At 43.9% G+C, this 19,324-nt stretch overlaps 1 protein-coding gene across 2 annotated transcripts in view; it reads left to right on the forward strand.

Annotated features, from left to right (window-relative positions):
* Positions 1–12,835, forward strand: part of RTN1 (reticulon 1) — a 177,751-nt gene extending 164,916 nt beyond the window's left edge. For both annotated transcript variants that reach the window (XM_073585491.1, XM_073585500.1), the window contains 6 exons: positions 3,469–3,676; positions 4,811–4,949; positions 7,735–7,804; positions 10,279–10,325; positions 10,401–10,459; positions 12,019–12,835. In XM_073585491.1, coding sequence (XP_073441592.1) covers positions 3,469–3,676; positions 4,811–4,949; positions 7,735–7,804; positions 10,279–10,325; positions 10,401–10,459; positions 12,019–12,058 — 563 coding nt within the window. In that variant the 3' untranslated portion in view covers positions 12,059–12,835. The remainder of the gene's footprint in view (positions 1–3,468; positions 3,677–4,810; positions 4,950–7,734; positions 7,805–10,278; positions 10,326–10,400; positions 10,460–12,018) is intronic.
* The last annotated feature ends 6,489 nt before the right edge of the window (positions 12,836–19,324 follow it).

The raw sequence follows: 19,324 nt of genomic DNA on the forward strand, positions 1-19,324 counted from the left end.
AAAGGAAGAAAGGATCCGTAGTAGAAGGCAGTGGTCAACTGTGAAGGCAGAGGACAGATCTAGAAGGAGGAGTATAGAGTATTTTCCGTTCACTTTGGCTGTAAGTAGGTCGTTAGTAATTTTGGTCAGGGCTGTCTCAGTGGAGTGATGGGGGCGGAAACCAGATTATAGATTGTCAAAGGGCAGGTTAGATGAGAGATGGGAGGAAAGTTCAGCGTGGACGTGCTGCTCCAGGAGTTTGGAAGCGAATGGGAACAGCGATATTGGGCGATAGCTGGACATAGCGGTTGGGTCGAGTGTTTGCTTTTTGAGGATAGGCGTGATTGTAGCATGTTTGAAAGCAGAATGGAAGGTACCGGAAGTTAGTGATAGGTTGAAGAGGTGGGTTAGAGATGGGATAAGAGTGATGGCGAGGTTGGGGAGGAGGTGGGATGGGATGGGGTCAAGTGCACAAGTGGTGAGGTGTGATTTGGAGAGAAGATGAGCAAGCTCCCCTTGCTCAACAAGCTCCCCATCAACTATTTTTGTAGAATCTGTGTTATCGTTTGTGTACTATATGAAGAGATGTTAACTGTAATTTTAATCTTGTCTGTTATGATAATGAGACTACTGAAAAGAACAGGAAGTGTAAAGGGCCTGTCACACTAAGCGATATCGCTAGCAATATCGCTATAACTTGTGACGTTATAGCGATATTGCTAGCGATATCGCTGTGTCTGATACTTACCAACGACCCGCTCCCCCGCTGGTTATCGCTGATTGCGCGAGAACGTCCTGGACTCTTTGTCGACGTCAGCTTCCTGCGGCGCTTCCTGTGGAGAGACGAGCGACGAGCGTGGAGCCGGGCGGGAGGACGTCAGGATCGCCTAGTGTGACAGGTAAGTAGCGACCCCCGTCCCCAGCGATGTCGCTGGTGAGATCTGCCTGTGTGGCAGCTCACTTAGCAATGTACCAGCCATCCTGACCACTTCATATCGCTGGTCGGGATCGCTGGTGCATCGCTAAGTGTGACAGTACCTTAATATGAGGACTTATGGCCAGTTTAAAAAATTGCAAATTGGGTTAGCACTGCAGCCTTGGGTTCAAATTCCACCATGGACAACATCTGCAAGATTTCTGTATGTTCTTCCCGTGTTGTGTGGGTTTCCTCCGGTTTCCTCCCACACTCCAAAATCATCCTTCTAGGGAATTTAGATTTTGATTCCCAATGGGAACAGTGATTATAATATCTGTAAAGCGCTATGTGCTGAGTAAAATGAACAAATAGTAATATAGAAAATTGAAAATAAATAATTATTAAAAAATTTAAAAACAAATTTAACATAAAAACCTGATTTAAACAATGGTTAATTTTCTTGTGGAAACTTCTCTGTTAATGAGCTCCAATAAATTGTCAAATAGGGGACTGGCATTTAGTGGGACAGTGTAAATCTACCTACCAATGTAAATGCAGCTTAACCCGATCTGCCATGGACTCACAACAGGCACATGGATAAAACTGATTTTCATAAATGCACGTAAAATGCTTTATTTATACATTTAATAATGATTTGATTAGTGGTCAGAATAGTCTTTTTAAGCTTATGGGTTAATATGTGTTAAACATCACTATAATCGGTCACTAAATATAAATTATATGATGTCTGCATGAGCATTACGGTAAGTAGGAAATCATCTGTAGAACAAAACACCTGCATTATAAGAGATACATTTTCTCCCTGAAGGAATACTGATTTGCCTTTTAAATGTAAAAAAAATTATGGTGTCACGTGTATGGAACATAAGACGTTATGTACAGTATGTGCCGGAGTCGTTTCTCCAGTTATATAAAAGCGGTATGGCAATGTGCAAATGTGAAGCCGCTCATTGCAGCCGCTCAAGACATTTTTTCCATGTTTAATTGCAAATGATGCATACAGCAAACGACAGAACCGGATGAAAATCTGAAAATATTCCATATTAACAAAAATAATATTCTCCTCTCTTCCTTTATTATTAATCTTAGGTTTTACTTACTTCCTAATGGAACAGTGCTTTCATTTGGCTTTTAATATTATAACTGACCACATCTAATTAAAGAGATGGCTTTTTATAACTGTCCCCACAGTCCTGGTAAAAAAGTCTATTGCTTTGTCACCGAGCAAGGAAAGATGGGTGTAAAAGGCTTTGTTTCAGGGATAGTCTCACATGACAATCCCTTTCCAGTTGTCCATCTGGGACACATGAGTTTATGGAAGGGAGTCCCTTCTCTGGACCTACCAGACAGAATTTGGAGCCCCTCTTAAAGGTCACTTGAGAACTCAACCCATCCATATATTACATGAATAGTGACTCATCTGAATGGCCACCATGTGCTTCTAGTTAACCCTCTAATGGCCCCTCTTTGTGGCAGTTCTGTCATTTTCTGGGGGATTTCAGAACACGAATGGTACAAATTGGCTCAATGACAAGTGTATTATATCCTCTTTCCACTTTGTGGATCCTGAACAGGGCAGAGGGTTGTCTGACCTTATTTTTACAAAATTTTCTTATATGATATTTGAAAAATAGTTTTTCTAAACTTCGGCTAAAAGTATAGAATTATGTGGAAAAGGCTGAAGTTTCCTAAAGATAAAAAGGGGAGAGAGTGGTGAAAGGTAAACAATTTAAGGGAAGATTTAAAGGATCTTTACGCCCTCACAAACATTTTTTTATTGCTCTTGGTTAAGTAACATTCTGTGGGCTTTATTAAAAATGTTCTACCTTTTTTCTATTGTATATGTCTGTAAAGTCATTATCTAGTTGAATGCTTTTACAATTCTATCAGAGCTTGTGGTTCTGATTATGCTTTTCCTTCTTCCCTTCTCCAGTGTTAGAGATAACTAGAAGAAAGATGAGTAGACGTATACAGATCTGCACAGCATGGGGAGGTCAGAGAAACAGGTTATTGAAGAGTAGGATGGACAGCACATGTAGCGGAAATAAATGCAGGATAGAAGCTGTGCTGATAGATGAGCTAAGATATCCACCAACCACACATCCAGCCTACATTACTGGGAAAGACACTCCCACAAGATATTAATCTGAAATTTTGATCAGGCTGAAAACTGCATATCAGAGAGTCTGATAAGGAATGAAGATTGCAGCATGAAATATTAACATTTTGTTAAATCATTTTGTCAAATGTATCCATAGCCATTAAAGAAAGCAAGTTGAGTGTAGATTGAAGAACCACTTTAAACAAACCAGTCCATCCAAATTTCCATACAATCTGTGTACTTAGCTCTCAGTGTGATATACCACTGGAAAACCCATTTATAGTAGTTGTCATGTTGGCATTTTTTTTTCCATTTTTGTTCGTTAAGAGCTGGTTACTTGATGAGAAAAGAAGACTATACGTAAAACATGTCTAAGATGTCCATTAAGGTATTGCATTATAACCTCTGTATGTTGTTTCAGCCAATCTGACCTTATGCTCTTCCTCCGCAGCTATAGACTTATTATACTGGCGAGATGTGAAGCAGACTGGGATTGTCTTTGGAAGTGTCCTTTTGATGCTTTTCTCATTGACTCAGTTCAGTGTGGTCAGTGTCATCGCCTACCTAGCACTCGCTGCTCTCTCAGCCACAATCAGCTTCAGAATCTACAAATCAGTGTTACAAGCTGTACAGAAAACCGATGAAGGACATCCATTCAAGTAAGTGGTATCTTCTAAAACTGCCAAGACCAGTGCTTGACCTACCATACGATAAAGTCAGAAAACCCCGGTGCTGCTTGTTTTAAAAACAAACTGTGCTTAACTCACCCTCCCCAAGTCCAATGTTGAGTTTCCGCCACTGCTCCCAATGTCCATTATTGTCTGCAGTGCTGACATCATGTAGACAGCACTGAAACCATGCTGCTCTGCCCAAGTTAACGTAGAGAGCCACTCCGAAATGCTGACCTCACTGATTGGCTGCAGCGCTTTCGAAGCAACGTCAGTGCTACATACAATAACAGAAACCAGGTGCAGCGGTGTTGCGTTGGACCAGGGGAGGTTGAGTAAAGATCAATTTGTTTTTGTTTTTTATTTATTTATTTTTTTTTAATAAACTGCACCAATTGAGATAGTTTTTCCAAAACCGGAAAGCCACTTTAATGGATTAAACTCTATTTTATCTATAACCTGGTAGATAGTTGTCAATTAATCTGCATGTCACTATACCTAAAAGGCAACATAGTTTTAGAGATGCTCTCGGAAACCCTCTCTACTATGGAAAATAGGTTAGAGGACCAAGTCCAGGATGACTTGGGGGGTAGAGATAGCCACCACCAGTGAGGGGGGAGTAGAATTTAATCTGGTACAAGCCTCTCTCTCCTGTAGGTATGCCTATGGTGGAAAGTCAGAGGAGTTGTAACATGAATCTCACTTTATGTCCATTCTTCTTTTGGCAAATAGCATTTCTCCATTTGTTGTGTGAGAGCAGAAAAGAGTCTCCTATTGTACCATAACAGCTCCACTCTTATCACTGGGATATGTCTGGTTTTGTAGCTATATTCCATGTGAATGAGGATGGGCTGCAATGCCGAGGACAACCCATGAACAAGAGTGGCGCTATTTCTGGGGAGAAAGTCAAACTTTTTTTTATATAAACTTTGGCACATCTGCTGACCACCTTTACATCTAATGTTCATCACTCAATAAAGGGCTTCACTTAGATGTAAAAATATGATGTACAACCACTAATGTGCTAAGAACTTTCATATTACAGCATTTTAATTCACCATGCACCAACTCCATCAGTTGTAAAACTGAGCTATGTTAATGGAAACAGCACTTGACATTTTGCAGGAACTACTTGGATATTGAGATCTCCCTCTCTCAAGAACAGATCCAGAAGTACACAGACTGCCTTCAAGTGTACACCAACAGCATAGTCCGAGAGCTCCGGAGACTCTTCCTTGTACAGGACCTGGTGGATTCACTGAAGGTAGGAGTGATATACCCCCAGTCTGTCACCTTCGTATACATCACCTGCTGATCAATGCCATCAATGTTCATGGTGGTTAGTATCAATATACTTCCATAATTAAAAGTATCATCATAGACCCCTTTAAAATAAGAGTTGCAGTGGTGTCAAATTCTGGATTTCCCTCTTCAGATCCCCAGCAGGAGGGGAACCATTGCTCAATTGTCCTGCATCGTTGCTGGCAGGAATTGTAGTATTGTATGTGCCCATGCAAATGAATGACCATACATGCAGTAATGGGCAGGAAAAGGTCCATCTGAGCAAGAGCCCTCTTTTAGGACACCCCTTTATAAAAACACCCACTGAAATTTATTAATCCTATGTAAAATATTAATGGCACGAAAATGGCATTATAGGGTACTCAGACATTTGTTGCCAGCGTGCTTGGCTATTTTAGGAACTCCTACTTAAAGAGGACCTGTTGCCAGGTCAAAAGAGTCCAGTTTTTGCTCTTGTTTTTCCCCGCATATTCTGTTTTTTTTTGGGTTTTTTTTAAAATAATTTTCCACATGGCAGAGATATGAGGCTTGTTATCTAGTGCTAATTTTTATGGTCTTTACCAGGGGGTTGAGGGGAACAGCAGGAATATAATAACAGCAAAAAACATTTTTAACATCGTGAAAAGTCTTCTTTAAATGGGTTTTCCAGGACTAATATTAACTTTTTACTGTGGGTCTAAGAACTTACATGTAGGTAGTTACTAACTATGTCACGTTATTAGAGTTGAGACTTGTCTCCTGCTCTGCTCTGTTGATGGGGCATGACTGCCAATATCATGCTGAATGACAGCCAGCTCCCTGCTGCCTAACTGTGGGGAGCCAGCTGTCAATCAGCATGACGTTGGCAGTCACGCCTCATAAACAGAACAGGCTAGAAGAGCTGCACTGTTGACATAAAGCAGCTGAATTGACCACTCTAATGCAGGGTAGAACAGGCAGGTAGTGGCTAACAAGTCAGTCACTACCTGCCTGTTAGCTTTTATGGCTTATTGTTAAAAAAAAAAAAAAAATTTAGTCACGGATAACCCCTTTTAAGTGAATGGAGTCGCACATCCACCGCCACCTCTCTATTCACACCAGCATAAGATAAGCCTCTGCTCTTGGGCGAGGTGATGGTTCTACAGATGGAATCTGCATCTATCAGACATTTCTGGAGTGTCCTGTGGATATGCCATGGATGTATGAGATGAGAATACTCCTTAAAGGGATCCATATTAAATCTTAGTAACAATACAGCAAAAGGGAACCATAAAAGTACACCCATCATGTGTGTCATGTGGAAAAAGGACAGCCATTGGCTATGCCTATGATCCAATTGCCCATTTATTTGTCAATGAGCATAGAAGAAACAAGATGCCATGCAGGTAATAGTAGAAGAAAGTCTGTGGGACACTATACAATGTCTTGTGCAGGACGGTGCATGGCACAAGTTCTCTCCTTGTGCATCCCGGTGTCATACAAATGTGGCGCCCCTGAGGGATCAGTCACCACAGAGGTACTGCACCTCCTCCTGAGGTGTGGTACCCCACTATCCAGGTAAGGTGGAGACACCTGACCACACTCCAACACCTGCATCCCACACAACATAGTAGTGTAGCAAAGCACCTTTGGTGGCTCCCTGCTTGGAACACGAAGAGTGCTGGGAGGTGGGTGGAGCTTAGACTGCACAAGAGAGCGGGAGAATATTAGGAAAAGGTCAGTCTGTGAGAGAAGATCCCCTGAGAGGGATGGAGTGAAGGAAGTGCTGCAGCAGACTCCTGTGACCTAGAGCTGCTGGCACAGGAAAGAGTCATAGAAAGCCTGATTCTCCAGAAGGAAGATAGTTCTCTTCTCCTTACGTTCCGTACTAAACTAAGGACTAGGGTCAGAGCAGAGCCCTTCCTCAAGTTTGAAGCGCATGGCCGGGGTCCGGTCCCCGAGGTTGTATGGATACTGGTGTTCCTGCAGCAAAAAACCGGAGGAATAGAAGTCGCCACCACTTTATTCCCATCTAAGACTTGGGGGCACAACAGCAACGTCGGTGAGCCGGGACATGATAGCAAGGAGCCCCCGAAGCAGGCTACAGCTGTCTGCCGTACAAGTAGAGTTCTAAGTAACATCAAGAAGGAGGAACTTGAGTTTAATACGCAACTACAAGTACTTCAGATTAGGCGCTAGTGTGGAGACGTTCAGAGAAGGCATATGTTGGAGGAGTGCTGGAAAGGTGTACTTTACCTTGCCTGGGAGTTGGCTGAGCTCCTGACCTGGAGAACACGGCACCGAAGCGGGCATCTGTGTGCACCAGACTGTGAGTAAAGCCTTGGAACTACATGCCCTTGTGTCCTCCACTTATTCTTGCGCCTTACACCTGGCTCTGCTACATCTACTTCTTTACACCATCTCCCCACTTGCCAACCTCATCTACACTGCCCTGGGACTACAGCTCCACCTGTGAAGGGCTTCAACATCATTGCTGCACCACACCATCTGTCCCAGAGAAGCAACCCTGCAGCGCTGGTCAAACTGACCAGAAACTACAGGTGGCGTCACGAATCATCTCAACAACTTTATCCCCATCACTCTACCCCTTTTACATTGACCACCTGAGGCCACGGACCGGGTCACTGCCACTGTGACATCTCCCATTGTAATCAACGGGCCCGGCACCGAGACCCCGCGGCCTCTGGGGGCGAGTCACTAAACTAGTCTGTATCTGAGAATCTGAACATGGATTTAACCTGATAATATATTTGCTTTTTCCTTCCTAGTTTGCTGTACTAATGTGGCTGCTGACATATGTCGGAGCGCTGTTCAATGGACTTACGCTCCTCATCATGGGTAAGGAACACAACTGCAATGTGAAGTCGGTACATTTATACCCGTCGGTAGCACATATCTACAGTATTTGTATGTATTTATTTTTATAAATATATATATATACTTGAAGGAGGCCCGATGCTATCGCATCAGGGGGGAGGTAGTGTCATTATGGGGGCAGGCTTTGCAGCATTGAGAATCTCTTCCCCCCGTGTGCTCACCCACCTATCCACTCTCTTTTTCCCCATGTGCTGACTTCTCCCGTCTGTGTTCTCTTCTTTCACCTGTCTACCCCATGTGCTATCCTCCTTGTCTGCTGTGTTCTCCCCTCATGTGCTGTCCCGTTTGAGCTGTCTCCCCCCTGTGCTCTGTCTGTCTCTCCCCTTTGTCTGACCGTGTACGGAGCATACCACAGCTCCTGGGCAGGTGAGGAAGCAAAAGACAATACTGACATTACAGCAGGAGATCGCAGAGGAAACCTTTTGTGAGGTAAAATATTGTTTAAAAACAGTCAGTGAAATATTTTACCTCACAAAATGAATCCTCTGTGATCCCCCGCTGTAATGTCAGTATTGTATTTTGCTTCCTCCCGTGCCCAGGAGATGTGGTATGCTCCGTACATGGTCAGACGCAGACAATTTTTAAAATGAACTTTTGTTCGTAGGAAAACCCCTTTAATGTGACCGGCTTCCTCTGCCTGTAGACACGTCGCGCTTCTGCTGCTGAGATCAGCCGAATGATTCACTGTGCCTGTGTGGAATTCGTGCAGGCACAGTGTGACGGTGTTCCGCTGGTGGTACTGCACAAGAGACTGTGTGAGTGTGAGTGTGTGAATGTGTCTGAATGTGTGAGTGTGACTGAGTGTGTGAGTGTGGGTGTGTGAGTGTGTATGTGGTGCGTACAGCGTATAGAGTGTGTGTGAGTGTGGGTGTGTGTGTGAGTGTGTGTGTGTGGTGCGTACAGCGTATAGAGTGTGTGTGTGTGGCACGACGGTGTCCCGCTAGTGGTAACGCGCAATAGGTTGGTACCAGCAGCAGTTTCCATATTGAGACACCTAACACTTGTGTGTTCCAATATGGCGGTCGGTGAACTTCCTCCGCTTGGAATTCTGGGAAATGGTGACATCTGGACAGAACAGGAAATGAAGACATTACAAGGCAATTATATAAATAGATATGCTGAATAAGGATGCTTTCACACTGTCCAACCACAGCTGATAAACGTCAGCTGATCGGCTACACGCAAGCCAATTCTGTCAGTTATACAATTTTTCTGTGTAAACAGAATATTATCGCTCTCGACAGCGTATATCTTGCGACGTGCTGCCAAGAATTAAGATTTGTAAGCGTTTTGCTTGTTCTTTAGGTCATCAGCAATAATTGGGAAATGGGCATTCCTAGGAGGAACATTCGTTCCAGAATATTGGCCAGTGTAAATGCACCTTAAGGCTATATTTGTGTCTGACCTGTGTTAGAGAGAGAGAGCAGCTCAATATAGGGCTAGAAAGCCTGATTACAGGGATGTGTCACTCATTAGGCTGTGTGTTGTAGTTTCAGTACAATCAGTGTTTTATCAGCAGGAGATTAGCACGTCTGGACAGGTTGTCACATGCAGACCAGTCAGGCTAATCTGTGTAACCCTGCCCCCACCACTGGCAGCTTGCGGACTATGTACATAGGAAGCTGCCAATCAGGGGTATGGGCGGGGTTATACACGGCTCAGCATTTGAGCACTGCTACATTTACAGCAGAGAAAACAGGAATTCTATCACAACTACCGCAAGCAACCTAGATAGTGACCCATAGCTGGAATCATATTTTGCTGCTCTCAAATTTTCTACCAAATACCTCAGATTCCAAGAAAGAGGCTTCCCTGTTCTCCATGTGAAGTGATGACTTATTCTTATTGGAATATGCTTTTAAAGGGGCTAGTTATGGGCTTTGCTTGGTATTCAGAAATTTAGATCAACAGTAGACTGATGGTTGCGTAACAGATTTACGAGAGATGATGGATAGCAGGAAGAGTTGAGCAAATCCCTGGTCCGGCATCCATATCGGCACTGCATCACAGCCACACCATGACCGCGTGAACTTCCTCAGCCAGCATCTGAGTGCCGCTCTCATGGGTGCCGTACCCATTATGTCACATGAGACCTAATCACTCGGCCCCCACAAGACGTCCATCATGTGGGGGCCTTGTAAATGCCAGAGGCACCAAGGATACTACTGGCATTTGGGTGATGGCTAAGGAAGCATGCACTGCCACGGAGTACTGTCATGAATGCCAGAATACAAATAGAAAAATTGGTATAATGATAGGTAGAAAGATATATAAGAAACAGTTAAGGGATAGATATGACATAAAAGGATAGAAAGAAAGATAAAATAAAAAAATACATTAAAAAAATTCTATATTTTGAGTTAGAACAATAATAATGACTTGTTATGCTGATAATTTGTCATTAATCTGATGCTTCATCTCTTTATATTGTGTAGCTGTGGTGTCCATGTTCTCTCTCCCAGCCGTATATGACAAGTATCAGGTAAGAATTGTTTTAAGTTCATCCATCTAATTGCAATGATAACTAATTTAATAAGCGGATATTTTCCTCTTCTAGGCACAAATTGACCAGTATTTGGGACTGGTGAGGACAAACATGAACACAATTGTGGCAAAGTAAGTGAATATGATATGGCTCCTTCCCTCATGCCAAAGGTGATGACGTGTCGAGCATTGGGGGTCTGACCGTTGGGACTGGCAAAATAGGGCCGCACCATTCTTTCCCGGAGCTCTGCCCATAAAGAATGAGTGGAGCGATGGCCGGGCATCCAATCGGCTACTTTTTTTTAGAAAAGGGATAAAAGTGCCCCATTGGGGGGATAATTTCCCATTCTGCCGATCAGTGAGGGTCCCAGCAGTTGAACCTCCAACGATCATCTGAGGGTATAGGTGATAACTTGTTTTGATGAGACTATCTCTTCAATAAAAAAAAAAGTATGGAGATTTCCATTGTATTTTGTTTGTACAGTACCTTCGCAATGTGTGCTATTTATACATAAGGAAAAATATTTTTTACCCAAATATGTCTCTAAATGATATGGACACATTTGGAAACTTTATTTTTATTCATTTATATTTATTTCAATCAGGTTTTCATTAAAGATGTCATCTGGCTTTTACAGGCTTTTTTGTTTCTCTGTAGGTTGCTGGCTGTTGAATGAGTTAACTGTTAATCCATCAGTGAGCTCATTCTGCTAGGAGAGTTTGTAACTTTTTCTTTTTGTGAGCGTCTCTCTGCTGATTTATGACTGCAAAGTTCAGCTCAACTTTGATATGGTTTGTAGTCCGAGATCAGCGCACGGGAGCTAATAAAAAGACAACACAGAGGCTGGAGAAGGCAAGCAATGCAACTTTTTTAACGACACTGAATAGCAATAATTGTTTTTAGCCCAAAATGCATACATTTAAGTAAAACAATGACCCATAAAGTTTCCATAAACTTTAAAGGGTGTTACTCGGGGAGTCGGGACTATTTTTATTTTTTTTACTATGGACATAAAAACTAACCGGTAGGTAGTTGGTAACAGATGCAACTACCCGGCGCCAGCTCAGAGTGGTCACCAGCTCAGAGTGGTCACCGACTGCTCCATGTCAACAGGACAGCTTTTTCTCTTCCGCTCTGCTCTGTCAACAGGGCGTGACTGCCGGCGTCATGCTGATTGACAGCTGCCTCTATACAGTTACTGTAGGTAGTTGGGAGGCACCTGTCAATTAGCATGACGTCAGCACTAATGCCCCGCCAACCGAGCAGAGCGGAAGAGAAGCCGCTGCTCTGTCGATGTGACACAAGTGGAAGTCGCTGAATCACTGGCAGGAGCCGTCTGTGAGATCAGTGTTGGGCACATTGTAAAAAAATGAAATAGTTCCTGATAACTCTTTAAATGTGATCATATGTAAGTAGCTATGCCATCTCCAAATGACTTAACGCAATTGCGCCCACTATGTATCTCTATTCCAGTGCGAGAGGGGGTGTAGTGATTGGAGGAACAGATATGGGCGCTAAAGCGTGAGGGGCCCAATGCACCACCACATTAGGTGCTGCTTTATAGCTGAGTGTGCTTTCTGTGCTCGTCAGTATAAAGGGTCTCAGTAATGCCAGGGAGTAGAATAATTAAGACATTTTAAAATAGAAGTGTAAATTTAATTAACTAAAATGTGTTTTTTTTTATTTGCAGAATTCAAGCTAAAATTCCTGGTGCGAAGCAGAAGGAATAAATAGTCTATGTAGTCCAGTCGATTCTTGGTAAATTGTGGAGTCTAACGTGGAAACAGCTGTGTTCTACACTTTACTTACAGATTTATTGCACCATTCTCTTTTCCAACACTCTGTGTTTATCGAAACATCCAAAAAATAAAAACTTATCGAGGAGCAGAACCTGCTTCTACGCTATTAGAATACTTGCAATCAGCCGTGTCAAGCACTAAAGTATAGTGAAGAGATACAAAAAGTGTACTAGACGTGTTTCTTTTTTTTTGTGTTGCTTAAAAGTGCATGATGTTGGAAGCCTAAGTAAAATGTTATTATTTTTTTTTTTAATTTCTTATTATTTTGCAGTGTTTTTTCTGCTATTCTCGGCAGCGCTTCTATAACTTAATGTGACGTGCGGCTAGGGCTTCATGCTTAGGGCAATTGATGCAATAGGACAGACTTGCTTCGTTGTCTCTAGGCCCGCTGGTTGGAGTTATTTCGATTATATAAATATATATATATATACGTAGAACTGTAGACTAATGTTTCGTGTTTTCCAGCACAAGTAAAATCAGTGTGCGGTACTTCTCTCCGTTTTTGTATGAATTCAACTTGCAGTACTTCTGTTGTAAGGGATTGGGATGACAGAATTACATGTTACGGTAGCCGGGTCCAGCTCGATCGGTTTATTACGATTTGTAGGTCACTCTCTGTAGTTCCTAGCGGACTTATGGACTCTGAATATTTGCACTTATTATGTACTTGACACTGAATGCATAAATAAAATGTCACTAAATGTAAAAGATTCTCTTTTTGTTGAGCTTGTAAAATTTTGCCAAAACACATCCTGTCAGCCCTGACCGATGAAACCACCCAGTTGACGTTCATTGATGGCGCAGATAACAACATATTCACTGTGTCTACATGCTGTGTCTACATCACCTAACTAAAATAATTCAGTACAAATGGGAATAAAATTAGATTCTTGCCAAGGTTTGGTGTTTTCCATTTGTATTCTCACTGTGCTTGTAAATTGGTTCTGTTGCATTTCCCTCAACTGCCAGCAGAAGTCCAATTAAACATCCAAGTAGGCGTCATACGTAAAACACAATTGCTCACTGGACTGTGCACTCCAGCCAACTTCAGATCAGCGCTTACATGTTCTATTAAAAAGAGCTTGCAAGCGCTGCACATGTTTGGCTACAGCCACAACACTGAGGTGGATGTTAACCTACAGTATGCAATGGGCGTAAATAATAAAGGGTTTTCTTTTTAATGGTTTTAGGGTATTTTGAGGGCGCTGAATTCAAACATCCAATTACTTTTGCTGAATTGGTTTTCGTTTGTGAGATAATTCATCCATGTAAATAATGCATTCCCCAATGTGACTTGTGTGTGATAACAAATGCAATAGCTTTTGGTCTTTTGACTCACTAACAGTGTCTAAGGTGATAAAATATCCCATTTAATTATTTTGTATTTCAATTTGTAGGCTTACAATGCTTGCACAGCGACACTTTGAAGCCATAATTCTACTGTAATTTCTTAATTAAAGAAAACCTGTCAGCAAGATTGTGTACAGTAACCTACAGACACTGTCAGGTCGGCGCCATTATACTGATTACACTGATACCTGGTGATGAAATCCATCTTGTGACTGTTGTTTAATCTTTATTTTCAGTTGTGAGTTAATGATATGCTCGTGCTCCAGGGCGGCCTGTGGGGGGTCTTTATATGGTGCTCTGATAAACTATTCATAATGTAGACTGCTGACAGGTCACTGATCCCTCACTGACCTGTCCACTAGTTTGCATGATGAATACCTAACATACTGAAGAAAAAAAAAACCTTTCTGCAGGCAGGTTTCAGCCATGGCACCTGCGCTGCAGCATAGTCACATGTTTAATATCCTAATAATAAATGTGGTTGATGTTATTCAGATTGGAAAAAAAAACAATTTTAAAATGGCGCCCACCGCGCCTGCGCAGTAGCAGCTCTCAGTGTCTACAGTATATCTGTGATCTGATAGCTGTTACTGCGCATGCACCGGCGGCCCCATCTTACTGGAGAAGAAAAAAAATTCCTCCTCCAACATGGCACTGCCCGCAACTGCTCAGTAGCAGCTCTCAGCATGCTGCGATTTTGTATTGTTTGTTTTTTTGCATCCAAATTACCGTATTTTTCAGACCATAAGACGCACTTTTTTCCCAAAAATTTTTTGGAGAAAGTGGGGGGTGCGTCTTATGGTCGAAATATACTAACCTCCAGAGGCTGGTGCGGGTGCCGCGGGGCTCTAGTGCGGTGGTGGCAGCGGGCTGTGCTCCGGTGCAGGGGTAGCGGCTCTCTGTGCTCCGGTGTAGGGGCGGCGGCTCCGCCGGCATTTCCTCCAAGCCCGGAGGCCCCCGCGCATCCCTTGCTGGCCACCGCCATGTTGCGGTGGCCTCCGGGAACATGGACGCCGGGAAGATGGCCACCGGTCCGGGGACGGCGCATGCGCAGGTTCAGATCTCGTCCCGAGATCTCGGGGGATAAGATTCAAATCTCGTCCCCCGAGATCTCGGGACAAGATCTGAACCTGCGCATGCGCCGTCCCTGGACCGGCGGCCATCTTCCCATCTGTTTAGAACTGTTAAGTGTTTAGAACTAGGGTAAGACACAGCAAAAACAGTTGAATGGAGCCCTAAAATGCCACATTTTGTTGACCAAAGATACATGAGATGTGTCACGGAGATACCACACTGTAAAATATGTGGCCTGTATTTATATATTTTTTTTTTTTAAAAATAGGGTATGAAAATAGAGTAACACACCACAAAAAAATGTTTCATGGAGGCCTGAAATGCCACAATTTGTAGGCCACAGATAGATCTGGCGTTTAACGGAGATACCAGACTGTCCAATATGTGGCCTGTATTTTGAAATTTTTTACCCCTAAATAGTGAATAGAAATAGGGTAACAGAGAGCAAATACAGTGGAATGTAGTCCTGAAATGCCACAATTTGTAGCCCTGAAATGCCACAATTTGTAGCCCACAGATAGATCTGGTGTCTGACGGAGATAGCACACTGTTAAATATGTGGCCTATATTTTTTTTTTGGCCACCAAATTGTGTCAATAAGTAGGCTATGACGCTAAAAAAAATTATTTGAAGAACTAAAATTGTAAAATATTTAGCGCAATGATATGCGATGCATGTGGTGGACAAAACACAGTGTTAAATATATGAACTGTAGCTAAATATTTTTTGGCACCTAAATTCTTTTTGGCAGCTAAATATTTTTTGTCCAGCTAAATATTTTTTTGCCCCCTAAATATTTTTTTGGCAGCTAAATATTTTTGGAGCAGCTAAATATTTTTTTATCAGCTAAATACTTTTTGGCCAGCTAAATATTTTTTGTCAGCAAAATGGTGGCAAAAAATTCTATAAGACAATCCAAAAATACTACAGTACCACAAAAAAATGCCAGAATTTTCAGCGCACTCAGATGTGATGCCTGGGATGGGCAAAAACTTTAAAATTGCTGAATTTTCACGCTGTAGTATTATAAGGATCTGGCTGTAGTCTGCAGTGTCAACAAGAAAATGGAGAAAAAAAGGGGGTCTGGATTGTTTTGGAATACCCCAAGTTGTGGTCAGAACAGGTCTCCAAGGCCTTCGTTTCCATCAAGACTCATTTTGCTGGCGCTCCCATTGTCCACCGCCCCGATGTTGATAAGCCTTTTATCTTGGAGGTGGATGCCTCTTCCGTCGGTGCTGGAGCGGTTCTTTTCCAGAAAGACGCTCAAGGTCGGAAGCATCCGTGCTTCTTTTTCTCCAAGACCTTCTCACCGACGGAGAGGAACTATTCCATCGGGGACAGGGAGTTGCTGGCAATGAAGTTGGCCTTCTCGGAGTGGAGACATCTCCTGGAGGGGGCTCGCTTTCCCTTCCAGGTGTTTACTAACCACAAAAACTTGGTCTACCTACAGACAGCCCAGCGGCTACATTCTCGCCAGGCCAGATGGTTGCTCTTTTTCTCCCAGTTCCACTTTACCCTTAATTTTTTGTCCGGTGAGAAGAACATCTGGGCCGACGCTCTCCCTCGCTCCGTGGTGTCATCGGAAGAGGAGGAGACAGAGCCTCGCTTGATCATCCCATCTGAGAGCCTGAGGACCGTGACTCCGGTCACTCTAGATTCGGTGCTTCCGGGCAAGACTTTTATCCCTGCCCGTTTGCGGCCGGAGGTCCTCTCTTGGGCTCACGCTTCCTGAGTGGGTGGACACTTTGGGACGAAGTGGACAACCGACCTCCTGGCGAGAGCATATTGGTGGCCACATATGTCCCGGGACGTCAGAGACTACATTCGGGCGTGTGTCTCTTGAGCCCAGAATAGGTCTCCTCGGCAACGGCCCGCTGGGCTACTTTACCCCCTGCCGGTGGCGGACAGGCCCTCGGAAATGGTCGGCATGGATTTTGTGGTGGGACTGCCCAAGTCCAATGGCAGCACGGTTATTTGGGTTGTCACTGACCATTTCTCCAAAATGGTGCATCTGGTGCCTCTCTCGAGGTTACCTTCTGCTCGGGGCCTGGCAACGCTCTTCATTAAACATGTCTTTCACCTGCATGGTATGCCAGACAAGGTAGTCAGTGACCGAGGTCCCCAGTTTGTGTCTCGGTTCTGGAGAGAACTATGTAGTCTGCTCAGCATTGAGCTGAATCTCTCCTCGGCCTATCATCCCGAGATGAATGGGTTGGTAGAGAGAGCCAACCAGACCCTGGTCACATATCTATGACACTTTGTCTTGGCAAGGGAGGATGACTGGGCATCCCTGCTACAATGGGTGGAGTTTGCGTTGAACAACGCTGTGGCCGATTCCACCAGTCTGACCCCATTCCTCCACAATTATGGCCAGCAACCTCGTGTCCCTGTTCCCATGCCCGTGTCTTCCACTGATTCTAGGGTGGCAGACTGGGCGGTGGAGGTACGTGACATTTGGACCGCACTCAGAATGCCAACTGGGCCTCCAAGGAAAGAATGAGGTCCTCTGCCGATGCACACCGGCGCCCCGCTCCCACCTTCTCCCCTGGCGACTTAGTGTGGCTCTCCACCCGTAACATCAGGCTCCGGGTCGAGTCCACTAAGTTCGCACCTCGCTACATTGGTCCTTTTAAAGTCCTCAAAAAGGTCAACCCTGTAGTCTACCGGCTGGCCCTTCCCCCTCACCTGGGTATCACTGATAGCTTCAATGTTTCTCTCCTTAAGCCCGTTCACATGTCCCGGTTCTCCGAGTCATCTGCTGGGACATCAAGCTTGTCCTCGGACGAGTTTGAGGTGAACGCCAATGTGGACTGCAAGGTGGTACGTGGAAAAAAAAGTATTATCTGGTGGATTGGAGGGGTCATGGCTCAGACCTGGGAGCCGGTGGAGAACATCTGCGCTCCACTAATCATTGCAGCCTTTGAGCGTAGCGAGGCAATATTAGGTGTCGAGTATCCCCCACTGCACAGGGGGAATCTTAAGCCATGTCCTCTGCGGTCTCCCATTCCTCTGCAGCCACAGAGATTCCTGCTCAGCAGAGACGTCGGTCCAGGCATCTTGCCCAGGCTAATGCTAGGCGTCTGGTTGCTCCTTCAGGCTCTGCTGTAACACCATGTTTTTTGTCAGCAGCAAGCAGATGCTCCAGGGACTAGAACTGGCTGGCAAATTTTAGCCTGGGGGGCAAGCACAATGCAGTGGTCCACTGTGATGCAGGCCGCGGCCCATCTTAAGGCTTGGGTCTCCTGTAGTAGCACTTGAGTATAGCACATGTGCGACAGAGGTACACCTTCTAACAACCCATTTCATAAAAATGGTTGAGGAACAATAAATACTTATCAATAGAAAAAAGGCTCTGTTAGTGTATCACCCCATGAAAACACAAGTAAGTGCTCAATTAACAAATTTATTTTTCTCATTTGCTTCATATCAGCGTGTCAGCCAGGGGTCCACAGCATACCATAAATTGATATCAGCACAAATCCTGCCTTGCTGCAGGTCCAGCTCTCTGAACCCTCGGCACGCTACACCACCACTATCAGTACATGGTAATACTACCGTAATTTTACTAAATTATTGGTAGTGGTTGTAGTAGTGCTTATACAACCAGCCGATATCTCAGCCCCATATTTTCAGTGCGGTGATATATATATATTTATAAAAAAAATTAAGTGACCACCACATCAAATCCCTGTCATGGCCAACCCATTCTCCAGACCTGAGCCCCATTGAAAACCTCTGGAATGTAATCAAGAGGAAGAAGGATAGTCACAAGCCATCAAACAAAGAAGAACTGCTTACATTATTGTACCAGGAGTGGCATAAATTCACCCAAAAACAGTGTGAAAGACTGGTGGAAAGCATGCCAAGACGCATGAAAGCTGGGATAAACAATCATGGTTATTCCACAAAATATTGATTTCTGAACTCTTCCTGAGGTAAAACATTAGTATTGTTGTTTCTAAATGATTATGAACTTGTTTTCTTTGCATTATTTGAGGTCTGCAAGCACTGCATTTTTTTTCTAATTTTGACCATTTCTCATTTTCAGAAAAACAAATACAAAATTTAGTGCTTGGAAATTCGGAGACATGTTCCCAGTAGTTTATAGAATATAAGAGCAATTTACATTTTACTCAAAAATATAAAGAGAAAAATCAGACAAACTGAAAATTTTAAAGAGGTCTCTTGATTTTTGCAAGAGCTGTATACTGTATATATATTCTTTACAATCAGCTATAGTGTGCTATGCGCTACAGTATTGAAACACCCTCAGGGATAGCACTCATTCGTCAAATAGGGATAATATTGGACGTGGACACCGCATCAGAGGCAGGGAGAGAAGCACAGTGACAGGGAATGGGACGAGGTGTATATGTGGTGTTTTTTTTCCTTATGTGTATGGGCCATTTGGGTGGGCATGGGAAGGCTATGGGGGTGACGACATGATGCTGCACACCTGGGGTGGGTGATGACATGGTGCTGCACACCTGGGGTGGGTGACGACATGGTGCTGCACACCTGGGCTAAGTGACGACATGGTGCTGCACACCTGGGGTGACATGAGGGGGTGATATGGTGCTGCTGCTGCACATGGTGTATATAGGGAGGCTGTGTGTGGCTCATGCAGTATATAGGGAGGCTGTGTGGGGCTCATGCAGTATATGGGGAGGCTGTGTGGGGCTCATGCAGTATATAGGGAGGCTGTGTGGGGCTCATGCAGTATATGGGGAAGCTGTGTGGGGCTCATGCAGTATATAGGGAGGCTGTGTGGGG

This window comes from Dendrobates tinctorius, unplaced genomic scaffold, assembly GCF_039654945.1.
Source record: "Dendrobates tinctorius isolate UK_male_01 unplaced genomic scaffold, ASM3965494v1 ptg000010l, whole genome shotgun sequence".
NCBI lineage: Eukaryota > Metazoa > Chordata > Amphibia > Anura > Dendrobatidae > Dendrobates > Dendrobates tinctorius.